Source organism: Centrocercus urophasianus, unplaced genomic scaffold, assembly GCF_019232065.1.
Source record: "Centrocercus urophasianus isolate 14NV4802_14NV808 unplaced genomic scaffold, USGS_Curo_1.0 seq_11, whole genome shotgun sequence".
Taxonomy (NCBI): domain Eukaryota; kingdom Metazoa; phylum Chordata; class Aves; order Galliformes; family Phasianidae; genus Centrocercus; species Centrocercus urophasianus.
Window position 1 is genome coordinate 1130523 of NW_024884253.1, and position 13168 is coordinate 1143690.

Below are 13168 nucleotides of genomic sequence, written 5' to 3' on the forward strand. Positions count from 1 at the left end.
GAGTCTTTTGGGAGCATGTTGGCTGGAATTTGCCTCTGAATACAATATGAAGGGATTTCAGCTGTTTAGCAGATGATGTGATTTGTGTGCATCACACAGATGCCGCATGCTGTTATGATGACAGTGACAGCTTTCTCCCTGTTGCAATCTGAAGAGCCTGTGGGATCAAGCTTGTTTTCACCTACTCAGCATAAACACACTGCTGGTTACTGGGGAGCTACTGGTACTTGGGACAATGATGTCAAAGCAGCACACTAGGAGTCAACTTTCATCCTGATGCTCATCTCATTCACAACTAAGTGACTGGGGAGTAAAACTGTAACTTCCCCTGGATTTACAACCGTGCCCATTGGGTATAAGCATGACCAAAATTGCCCCAGTAGTAAGATATTCCCTGTCCAGAGAAGGGCTGACACTACTTCCAGACTGAAAAAAGCAAAAAGAACAATTTGTCTTGAAAAATGAAAGCATTGTCTTGCTTATGGGAAATGAATAGTGTCATTTTGCTCTCACAGATTTACTGCATGTATTCTGTACATCCTTCTGGTTGGTAGGGCAGGTAGATAGAGAGTATTCAACCTACAGACTTAGTTTCAAAGGACCATTATGACACACAATATCATGCGGACTTTCTGTTTAGACTGTCCTAACTTTCAGGAGTTTTCCAGCTCCTGCTCTCATAATTAAGAATCTGACAGTGGTTTTTCATGCATATTGACCATTTTCACTTATAGACTGCCTTTATATCAAAACATTGCCAATAAATTTGTCCATGCGGCTATCCATAGAGAGAAACAGCATTAAGGCACAAACGTTTTGGAAACAGATTCAATTCTGGTTTAAATGAGTAGCCATCTGTTGCAAAAAAATAATAATAATGACTTAACATCCACATCTCATTGCATGGCAGTTCAAGGGCAACCTAAGCCTTTAGGCAGAGCACAGCAGGAATCAGTGGTGAAGGAGCTTGTCAGAACTACCTAAAAAGGCTTTTCCGGGCAAAAGCACTATGGAGCATAATAGAGACAGGTACAGAATGCTTGACAGTTCAACTATCTCCCACTTCAAACACAACCTGCTTAGTCCTTACAGGGCTTTGAAAAGGAAGATAATTCCATTTAGCACTAATGCGCTGACTCCCACCCCTAATGAGCCAATGAAACCAGCCTCCATCACCCACTCCTTACCATTTTCTAACAAGCACCTTTGTGCTGTCTCCCACGTTGCACTCTGCAGTGGGAGAAGCTCTCCCCCCTCAACTACCGCTGCGGGCCCGTCCCCCAAAAAAAAAACCCACCTAGAAAGCTATCCAGTGTTCTTTCTTTAAACCTCCTCTATATAAGCCAAATTGGTGCAATGCATAACGATGGCAGATGTGCCATGACTTGCTGCTATGACTAAAGTCCTCGCACTGTTTACATGTGCCCCCACTCCCGCCTGTATCCATGTGTTGCTTTTTCTCCTGCATTTCAGCTGGAAGCTATTTTGGACCAGGTTGGCTCTTCTGGCCCATTCAGCACTGAGCAGATTGCTCAGTCTTGCAAATCACACTCTGTAACTAAGCCTCCTAAGCAACTTGGTGGTCCAAATTACATGTGATAAATGTAAAATAACTGTGGAGCAAGAGTTACAGGTGGATATGGTCAGCAAGCAAGATGCTTTGTGCAATTCTGGATGCACTCTGTGATTTTCCCAAATACATGCCCTTACCCACCATCCCAAATGAATGCTCTAACTCACCCAACCCACTTCTCCACCCTCCAGCAATGAGTCACACCTCAGCCACACCTTCTCCCTTCTACACAGCAAACAACAGACACAGAGACCTGGTTTACAGGCAAAAGGGCAGGGAAAAGACCTGCCAAGCTCATCTCAGCCATTCACTTGCCCCAAAGCCATACAAACCATCCCCAGCTCATCTCTGCTGATGGAGACTTGCCTATTCCCCACACCCAGGAGATTTTCCCTTGCACCTAAATTAAACTTTTCTCACTGCAGTTCAAGCCCAATCCTCAGCAGACAAAGAAAGCAGATTACTCCCTTTCCTCAACTCCTTTCTATCCACTTAAAGGCTATTATCCTCTTTCCCCTCAGCATTTTCACCTTGAGAAACAATACAAACCCTCTCAAAGAACTCACCCTTGCTCACTGCCATCAGTGTGGAGGGTACTGTGCCAGGTGTGGATGACACACTGTCCCTTCCCACCTACACAGACACATATACAATCACTCCCACACTCATATATTGTACAAGTCCTGAGCACAGAGACACAAAGAGACACTGCTTACCCCACTTTGCCCACATTTCTGGCCCTAGATGGCTCAAATCATTGCAGGCTGAGACTGAGAGCTGCTTTTTGGACCCCTAGCAAAGGGGAAAGTGGGAATGGGGAAAACCCGGGTGTCCTGGCTTAAATCCACATCTCTTTTAATGCAGCAGTAAGCCATGGCTGGGTAATAGGGCAGCTGTCACTAAGCTGCCTTCGTGGCAACAAGCCATTAACCACTGCAGGTTCAAAATGAGCACCAAACCCCTCGGGAGCACCTGGACAAGCAGCACCCCAGATGCAGACAGGGAGATTTTAATTTCAGCTGAAGCCAAGGGACTAACCTCAGCCACACTCTGCTCCTGGGGTCACCTGGTTAATGCCAGAGCTCTTCTCTGAAGATCTGAACACTGAAGGGTGAATTAGGCTCGGTATTACTCACGCTGAAGCAGTGAATCCCACAGTTTTTTAAGCTCACAGCCACTTGATCATGCTCCTCTCTCCCACGTCCCCTTCAGATGAAGAGACAGAGGGTGATGCAGCATTTGCCTGCAGAAGAGTCGCTGCCAGGGCTGTGCGGAGCTCTCTGGCTTCGGAGAGCTGCAGCAATCCCACCTCCTGGAATTTCCAGCGAAAGCCCCGAGCGAATCCACAAGCGTGGAGTAAAAAACTCAGCAGTCAAAAGCTGTCAGATGTTAATATCGACTGAACTGCTCGCTGGATCGACAGACAGCTGAATCCGCAGACAGCTGAAGGAGGTGGGATGTGGGGATGACTGCTTAATATGCTGAGCCAAATCCTCCTATTATTACTTTGTGTGCTACCTGCCTTCTTTTAATATATTCTGCTGTTGTCTCTCCTCGAAGCTCAGCACTGAGAGGGATTTCCTATAACCCTTGTCTCTGTCGTTTTACTTGCATTTGTTCACGCACTGGCCACTTATTTGTGGATTCTTCAGTTATATGTGTACAGTATTCTTCATCCACATCTCACACCAAAAGAGCACACCAAGCATTGCTCTGCATCCTGGCACCTGCAGCAGCGTACAGACTATCAGTATTCCTCTTTCTCTCAGAGCCCATCAAAAATCATTGACTCCATGATCTCTCCAAACTCAATGAGGGTTAGCCCAAATTCTTCCTGCAGTGCATGCTGATGGACTTCAAGTCAGCAGTGACAAAGCAAACACAGCAGGTGACTTCCAGAAAAATGATGTTGTGAGATCACAAATCAGCTCCTCTCTTAGGAGGCCACACTTAAAAAATAATTCAATTCTTGTTTGTTATAATGCTGGGTTGGCCATTGGGCCACCAACAGGCATCATACATCCTCTCTGTTTTCCTAATTGTATTATGAGAGAGTGGGAGGTGAAAACCCAGCTGGTTCATGCTCCATCCACTCCATGCTAACAGCGCTTGGACAAACTCAGGGGGATTGTACCATATTTAGTAAATAGAGCATCCTTGACGAGCAAGAGAAATAGCAGCATGGAGTTTATGATTTGCAGAATCACAGATTGCTCCCAGTGGCTGCCACAGACCTGGGGAAGGACCTGCCCTGAGTAGACATAGCAGCACTTGCACCATAAGCTTCCCCAGTGTCAGCACAAAGCTCTCCTGGGAGGGGTGGTAGTCCCAGCTGGATCTCCCCTCTTCATGTTAGCCTCTCAACATTTCAGTATCAGGAAATTTCAGGAAATATTTCCAGTTCAAGGGCTCTGTAAGAAGAGGCACAATCAGCTGAGACACACTCCATCCACATGCAGCAGGACAGGGTGACAAGGTGCCAATGGTACAAACGTGTGATTTGGACCTCAGAAATCCAGATGCTCACAGCTCTGCCCTGGCACGGCTCTTGCTAACCGAGCAAGCGGAGGTTCCTAATGCTCTGCTGGGGAAATGACAACACTTGGACTTTTCTGTAGCACCCTTCAGGCTCAGGGCACCGTACAAATGAGGATGCATGCAGGCTTGGATGTCACCTGCAAGGGTGCTGCAGCTGGGGAAAGGGAAGCAGAAAGCAATGAAGTGATTAGCCCAAGGTCACGATTTCATCTGCAAGCACAGGGAAAGCTCTAAGCCCTGTGGCTTAACCAATACACACAGATACAGCAACCCTAATGAGCTCTTCATTAGACCCACATTGCATGACTGGAATGGTTTGACACTGTAGGAACTCCAGCCAAGCAATAGTGAGAACTTTTCTTTCAAATTTTCAAAGAGTTAACACTGCAAGAGAAGCAGCATTATTCTTAAGGAAACCTGTGAATAACTGAATTTGAGAGCTGGTTATTCTGAAGGCAAGCAAAAGGCTTTGTTCTTATCCAGACCCCAAATCTCAGGTGATAAACAATGGTAGAATATAAATGCTAAAATACTCATCTCCAAATAAAGTGTTCTGGTCTTATCAAAGTGAAACACTGCCATAATTTTCCATCAAAAGTATCGTCAGCCCATTCCGAGCAGCAATTCTGACCCAGCCAAGATGCACACTGTGAGTCTATTCTCTATGCTTCATTATTTCCCCAGGGTAAAAAGGATTTTTTTCTCCTCTGCTGCACAGACATCATTGGGATGTTTTCAGTTAAAAAAAAAAAAAAAAAAAGTAAATGTTGTGAGTCGAGAGAGCAGCTCTGAACTCATTGTCCCCTTAGGTAGGAAGCATACCACAAAATGTTCCTTGCCTTTGTGCAAAGTGAAGCTAACAGCATAAAATCCCCCCTTTTTTTTTTTTTTTTTGGCTTTGCATTGCATTGCATTGCATTGCATTGCATTGCATTGCATTGCATTGCATCAACCTGGGACGTTACATCTCACTCCTACACTTACCATCTCACCAACACATTTCCAAGTGAACTTGAATTTGTATGCTACCAGTGCTCTAAGAGCTCAACTTTAAAGCTTGGTTGACTTCATAAAGAACCAACCATGGCAGGCAGAAGAGATGACGCAAGCCAACTCAGACAAGACAACCAAAGACTGAAAGGCTGCACTGCAAATCCTCAGCCTCCTGCTCTCCTTCCTTCTGTTGATGGATTGATGGTTGTACTAGATAATCTCAGTGGTCTTTTCCAACCTTAAGGATTTTATGATTCTCCCTGTCTCCACCAAATTGCCAAGAAACATTGTAAAACACCATCACAAGACCCTTAATCAAACTGATCACATCTTGCAAAGGTATAGTTTGAACATATGGCTGTGTAATTTCCTTTTGCCCTTATCATCCCCTCTTCCCTCATCATTAGCACTGCTATTATGCGGGTGTAGCATCAGAGTGCGTCACTACCATTCTTCTACCAAGCTGGGTGTGAGGTAAAACCAGAATGAAAAGACAGAAGCAAAACCTTGTCTGTGTTCTTTAATTTAAGAGCTTTTAGTGTCCAGTGACAGTCAGACAGTAATCCAGCCAAACTAACAAGAAAAAATGCCTCTGTCTAATTGAAATAGTGGGATCCAAGGGAAATCAGATCCAGAGAAAGAGTTGAGCTCAAAGTCCAGTTTTGGGCTGGGTCCAAACAGTCCCGTCATAGTTTAGGGGTGTCTCTTTCCAACACTGCTTTCAGAACAAGCTCATAACTCTATCAAAATCAAGGAAAACTGCTTCCTTTCCCTGCTACAAAAGCAACATGAAGAAAAACCTCATCCTTGGCAGCTCTGAATCAGACGCCTGGGCAGCAACACTCATCCACCACAAACCTTTTCAGGTCCCTTTTCACTGCAAAGAAGCAGTGCCCATAGCAGGGTTACAAATATTTCAAACTGCCAGGGCCAAAGATTCCAGAAGGGAGATTTATAGCAATAAATAATATTAATGACACAGGCGGACAGAGCTTCTTGTCTGGAGAGCTCCAAAGGCACATGAAAAACTGCACTATAAATGTCACCACTGCAGACACCGACACTGACGAGATGCCACCTCTGGGGAAGGCAGGCAGCTCGGAATGACACTCGGACAAGAAACCAGGAGGACCTGAGTGAGCAGTGCTCCGTAGCACTGACAAATGCTGGGCTTTACTTAGGGGGAATTCAGGTCTCAGCTTTCCTCCAAGCACAGCCAAAGAACTCACGAACTCATGAGCTGACTCCAGTCTGGGAATAACAAATTGTGAAACTACATCCCAATCAACAGCCAGAAGAGTTGGAAAGAGGAGGGAGGAAGCAATTTCAGACCCAAACCCCAAAAGACTAGCAGAGAGGTAAGTTGCAGATACAATAAAACATGTGTGGGGGAAGGAAGCTGCATCCTCCTGCAACCAAATGCAATCTCAGATGCGAAAATGCCTGCACTGATGATAAAGGGCTTACACCAATTTGTGGTAACCAGATAACTCCCAAACACCAAGATCTGAGGCAGCAGTAGTATGTGACCATGTCAAATTGGCGTTTTTTTTCCCTATCTGTTTAGTTAAGAAACCCCAGTCCCTCTATGAACATAAAGTTAGCCCTGCATTAGAGAAAGTTCTGCTTTAGCCAAGCCACAGACTTCTTTCTCTGTGCCTCCCAGCCCACTTCCATAAGATAGATGAGTGGAGGACCTTCCCTGGTTGCTCAGCTGCACAGCTGGGCTCAACTTATATCAAGCCTTGCCTTAAAACTATTCCTGAAGCAGAAATCTTGATTTATTGCTTCTGATCATGCAACCCTTCTAGACTTCAGCGGGACTGGGTTGTTCGCAATGACAGCACGATGGCTCACCCATCCGTCATCACAATGTCCAGAGTCAAAAGTTTAAGCAGCTGTAAGCTCAGGATGAAGTTTGGAGTATTGCAGCTGCTGGATGCAGTGCTGCAGGGGCATGTACAAATAACAGAATCACAGAATCATAGAATAGCTTAGATTGGATGGGACACTGAAGATCACTGAGCTCCAACCCCCTTGCCATGAAGAGTTGTCACCCACTAGATCAGGCTGCCCAGGGCCTTATCCTGCCTGGCCTGGAATGCCACCAGGGATGGGGCACCCACAGCTTCTCTGGGCAGACTGCTCCAGTGCCTCACCATCCTCTGTGTAAAGAATTTCTTCCTAATATCCAACCTAAATTTCCACTCTTTTAGTTTAAATCCATTTCCCCTTGTTCTCTACCTACCTGTGTAAATGTTCTGTCTCCATCCTGCTTATAAGCTCATTTCAAATACTGGAAGACCACAATGAGGTCTCCCTGGAGCTTTCTCTTCACAAGCTGAAGTATGGCGCAGAGATCTGTAGGATATGGGTCCCAGCTGGTTCAGTAGAGCACAGCAGGACACCTTGAGTGCCACCTGGGTACAATTTGGGTGCCACTGCTGTACCAGCACGGTTCCCTCCCTTCTGCACTTTGTTTCAGACAGCAAAACAACTTCCCATGGAAGAAGATTGTTGCAGGGACATCAGATGCAACCAACTCGGGTTGGATATTAGAAAAAATTTCTTCTCAGGAAGAGAGGCAAGATTTTGGAACAGGCTGCTCAGGGAGGTGGTGGACTCACCATCCCTGGAAGTTTCCAAGAAATGTACAGATGTGGCACTGAGGAGCATGATTTAGTGGACATGGTGGGGACGGGCTGATGGTTGGATTAGATGACCTTAATGATCTTTTCCAATCTTCACAATTCTATGATTCTGTGAACTCTTTCTAGGTCCCTTCCAAGCAGGAACATGCTCCTACCTTCAAACCTTCTTCAACCAGAGTGCTGCTTTGGAAATAAGAAGCTCAGTGCTTCACTCCAGAGGACCCAAAGAGCAACTCTATGCAGGGCTCAAGAGCCCACTTGGAGTGGCTGGACCTGCATGGGGTCCAGGCAAACACAACCAACACTGTGTCTTTAAAACCACTTCAGTGCAGATGTTGTTTCCATGGTAACTAGTGGACCAAATACATTAGTGTTTCTAATAATAAACCGAACCTTCATCTTGGAAAATGTGATCGCCCCCCTCCCCTTTACCAACACCACCCTTCCTTTCTTTCTTTCCCCTCCCCTTTTGCTGAATTAAGCCAGCATTTAACAAGCAAGGCATAATTAGTAAATAATTGCCCGGGCCCAGTAACTCCCAATGCCCAGCAGATGGAGGAGTGTGGAAGGAGAGGAGGGGGAGCTCCTCTCCATCAACTTGGGACAGCATCCAAAAAAGGAGAAATTACACACACACACGCACACACCAAAAAAAAAAAAAGAAAAAAAGAAAAAAAAAAAAGAAAAAAAAGAAGTGCAAGGTGGAGGAGAGCAATCCCTTCGGGCCACCCTGGCAGTGCCCTGGGTGCCCTGGCAGCCGCCCTGATGCTCTGATTCAGGGTGCAGCATTTCGAGGAATCTCCGTCCGAGCAGCGGCGGCGGAGGCGGCATCGCTGCGCCGACAGCGGATGAAACTTCGCGCACACCCCCCTCCGCAACTCCCCCGTTTTTGTTCTGGCGCAGGGATCACCCCCCTCCTCTTCCCCCCTCCTCCCCCCCCCCAAAAAAAAGCCCTAAACAGGTGATAAGGAAACGTGACGGGGATGCAGAGGGGTGAACAAGCCTGAATGTGGGATGGGGATGGGATGGGGATGATGCTCGAAATGAAGACACGTGTGACGATGGAGTGGGGGGAACCCCCCTCCCAGGCATACACTTTAGCAGCGTTCCAAAATCACAGCGCAGGAGGAATGAGGAATAAGGAGGAAGGGGACATCAATGCAGCAGCATCCCCGGTCTGTCCTCCCCTCCCCAAGCTACGGCCGAGGAATAAAGGCAACGGGGGTGGGGGGAAGGATGTAAAGCCCCCAGGGATGAGGGTGCTCGCTACCAGCACCACTTGGGCTCGGGTTTGTGCCTTCCCATCTCTTTTATTTTATCGTCCCCCTGCTCTTTTCCTTCCCGCCCCGCAACCCCTCCCTTTCTCATCGTCCCCTTTCCGCGGGTGACCGGAGGGACTCACCATGTCGGGGCTGAGCTGGGCTAAGATGGCGAAGGCGGAGAGCTTGTCACAGAGGCATTTAGTCCGGGAGGCGTCGAGCGGGACCGTTCGGCAACCGCGCCAGGACCAGGCGCCGGGCAGGGAGGCGGAGGCTCTGCTGGAGGGAGGCAGGGAGGGAGGGAGGGAGGGAATGGGGCGGCGGAGCGGGGAGAGAAGGAGAGCGGCCGTCAGGGAGGGTGGTGAGCGGGCATGATGCCGCGGGGGGGGGGGGGGGGGGGCCCACCCGGCCCCCGCTACCTCCCTCCCTATAGGATTGAGTATAGCAGTGGTCCCACCCCCAGCTCATCTCGGGTCCTGGCCCTATCCTGGTCCTGACCTTTTTTCTGGACTTGGTCCTGGACCTAGACCCGGTCCTGACTTTGTTGCTGGACCTGGTTCTGGTTCTGATCCTGTTCCTGATGCTGATCCTGACCCTGATCTTTATCCCTATCTTTAGCCTTACCCTGGTCCAGATCCTGTCCCTCATCCTTATCCTGATCTTAATCCTGATCCTGATCCTTATATTGGTTTTGATCCTGATCCTCACCCTGGTCCCAGACTTACTTTTAATTGTGGTCCTAACCCTTGTCATGATCTTGGTCCTGACCCTGACCTGGACCTGACCCTGACATGGTCTTGACCCTGGTTGTGACCCAACCCTGGTCCCCTCCCACTCCACTCTGACCCCTCCATCACCCCCTCACACACACACACTGTAAATGCCCCTTTTCACACCCATGCACTTACCTACCCCTATAGCCGTGTTCCCTCTATCTCATATACACCTCACTAACTGTCATGGTTCTATGACACTAACCCTACAGCTCTGACCCGAAAATCCCATATATGTATGCATAACCTTATAACCTTTTCCACGCACTACAAATTGAGATCACAGAGTCATAAAACTATCCCACATATTCCACACATGGATAAATAACCCTACAGCTCAGTTCTATGCAGACCACATATACCTCTCAAAGCTTATAGCTGCATCCTACACAATCCATACACAGCTCCCTAATCATATAGCCTTGTACCACATACCCCATACCCACCTCTCTAACCCTATAGCCCTATACAATGTCTTATATACACCTACGTAACCCTACAGCCCTGTACTATATTGCTCACAGACACCTCCCTGCCCCTATAGCCTTGTAGTACACAACCCACACACTTATCCCTGACCCTACAGCCCTGTACTACAAAACCCATACACATTTCCCTGACTCTATAGCCTTGACCCCATATGCATCCCATATATATTTGCCTAACGGTAAACCCCTATACAACATCCTATATACACTTTCCTAACCCAACAGCCCTGTACTACACATCCCATGCATACCTCATTAACCTTATGTCCATATCCTACACAACTCATATATACATCTCTAACCCTATGGCTGTGCCCCATATATCCTGTACCCATACATTCCTATCCCCTATTATTCCCATAGAGTTGCAGAATCCTATAGCCCCATCCCGCACCCCATATATATCTCACTGCCCCCATAATTCCATCCCATCCCCTGTAGGCATTCCCCTCACCCCAAGTCCTTCACAGCCCCATGCATCCTGGGGGAACTCAAAAGCCTTCCTCCCTGGTTTTGGGAAAGGGATTTGGGACATCTTCACAGGGTTTTCAGCAGACGAGGGGTGAGGAGAGCTGGAGAGACATTGAAGGGATACAATACCCCCGCTTTGTAACAGCACCCTCCAACAAGGAGGCAAGAGCAAAAGGGCTGTATGCCTTCACTGGAAGAGCATGGGTGTAAGATGTCCTCCCTCCACATCTGACCATCCTCAGAGGAGGGGACCTCAGCAAGAACGCTAGCAGCAAGCCGAAGGCAGCTCCAGATGGAGCCAAGCTGCTCAGCTGCCTTAGGTGTATCACAGATGGCCTGAACTTCGTGATGCTGACTCCAGCAGACCTGGCGTGAGTTGCTGAGTTGATTTGGTTTTTTTTTTCTTTTTTTCCCAGAACTCATCTCCATGCACACACTGAGACATTCCTCTCTCAACGAGAGGAAATATCCATCCACTCACATCAAGAAGAGAGCTGAAAGCAAAGAGAGGCTGGGTACTAGCAGGGTAACAGAGCATCAGTGCACAGTAATGATTCTGTTGTGAGTATCTACTTGGATCCAATTTAACACCTAACACCAAGCATTCCTGAATTACCATTCTTTTGAACTAAAGTAAAAACAAAAAAAAACAAAAACAAACAAACAAAAAAAGCCAAACTAATTTTGCTTTTAGGAGTTATCCTTGATAAGACAAGAGGTAATGGCATTAAGTTGCACCAAGAGAGGTTCAGGTTGGATATTAAGAAAAATTTCTTTTCAGCGAGAGTGTCCAGGCATTGGAACAGGCTCCCAGGGAGGTGGTGGAGTCACCATCCCTGAAGGTGTTTAAAAAGATGGACATTTGATACCAAGGGACATGGTTTAGTGGGCATGGTGGTGAAGGGTTGATGGTTGGACTAGCTGATCTCAGTAGTCTTTCCAACTTTAATGATTCTATGATTCTATCAGTTACACACAATCAAAACAGTTTTTCTTCCACCTGTGCAATCGTTCCTAAATAGCTGAATTCTACTGCTTGTCCATCCAGCTGATGGCATCTGTCTTTCCTAGATAAGTCAGCTCCACACTTCACTAATTCACAATGTGTCTTGAGGTTTTTCAGGATCAGGCATCAATCTTTGATTTCTTCCACGCATCTTCTGAAGTTCATGGAATCATATAATCATATAACAGCTTAGGTTGGAGGGGATCCTAAAAATCATCGAGTTCCAATCCCCCCCAAGCTCTCTCCCCGTGGGTATGGTGCTGGCTTACCCAAGGCTCCATCCAACCTGGCCTTGAACACCTCCAGACATGGAGAATCCACAGCTTCTCTTGGCAACCTTTGCCAGTGACTCACCACTCTCTGAGTAAAGAATTTCCACCTCATATCTAATCTAAATGTCCCCTCTTTTAGTTTCAAGCCGTTCCCCCTCATCCTATCACTATCAGACCAGGTAAAAATTAATTCCCTTTCCTTATTGTAAGCTCCCTTGAAATACTGGAAGGCCTCAGTGCCTTATCCCTGGAGCCTTCCAGGCTGAACAAGCCCAACTCCCTCAACTTGTCTTCATTGGAGTGGTGCTCCAGTCCTCTGAGCATCTTTGTGGATTTCCTCTGGACCCTCTCCAACAGCTCTGCATCACTTCACCTACTCCCTTAGAAGGGACTGGCTGATCTAAGACTAATCTCAGAGGGAATATAACTTCTGCATTCTCCTCCATATGCATCACTTTTATTTCCAAGAACTGTGCTAACCAGTTGTTCTGTTTATCCACTGTCATCAAGAAAAATGCCTTATTTATGATGCGTAAAATTAATGACAAATGCTGAGACTTTATCAAGCAGTTATGTATTCTCATACAAAGCACTAATTTAGCTTGACAAAATGTATTTTCCATAAGTTGATTTCCATTAATGCTTCTGTTTTAAGGAGTATGATATTATTCAATTATAATCACGGTGTTACCCACAATCCCCTCATTTCTGGATCCTCAATCAGATGCTGAGTTATGGTGCCTAAGACAGATGTGAGGCTGATGGCTTTGGAACGAGGACACATGGTTCTCAGCATACTTAGGGAACTTCCACTCTTCTCTTAGTGAAGAACAATGATCTCCAATTAGCCTTACCCTGCTCTTTTAAAAACTCTTGCATGCAAAATTGCTCAGACTTGTATCTCTTAAAAATGTCTTACTTTATTAGATGATGTATGGCATTGTTTCTAGCAGCTGGTGTAATGAAAAGTATTTCATTAGCTTGGGTTGTGGATTAAGTAACTAGGCTCTCTTCCAATTATAGAATATAGACAGTTATTGAAATTTCTGCATTATTATAAATAAATCTGTCATTCTGAACTAGTAGCAGACCATTACCATTAGAATTTATTTTGGTTTAGCATACACTAAATTTTCCTTTTTTA

At 46.5% G+C, this 13168-nt stretch overlaps 1 protein-coding gene across 1 annotated transcript in view; it reads right to left on the reverse strand.

Annotated features, from left to right (window-relative positions):
- Positions 1–9230, reverse strand: part of ADGRB1 (adhesion G protein-coupled receptor B1) — an 86311-nt gene extending 77081 nt beyond the window's left edge. Inside the window, exon 1 of the mRNA XM_042839713.1 lies at positions 9158–9230. Coding sequence (XP_042695647.1) covers positions 9158–9160 — 3 coding nt within the window. The 5' untranslated portion in view covers positions 9161–9230. The remainder of the gene's footprint in view (positions 1–9157) is intronic.
- Positions 9231–13168: the final 3938 nt, after the last annotated feature.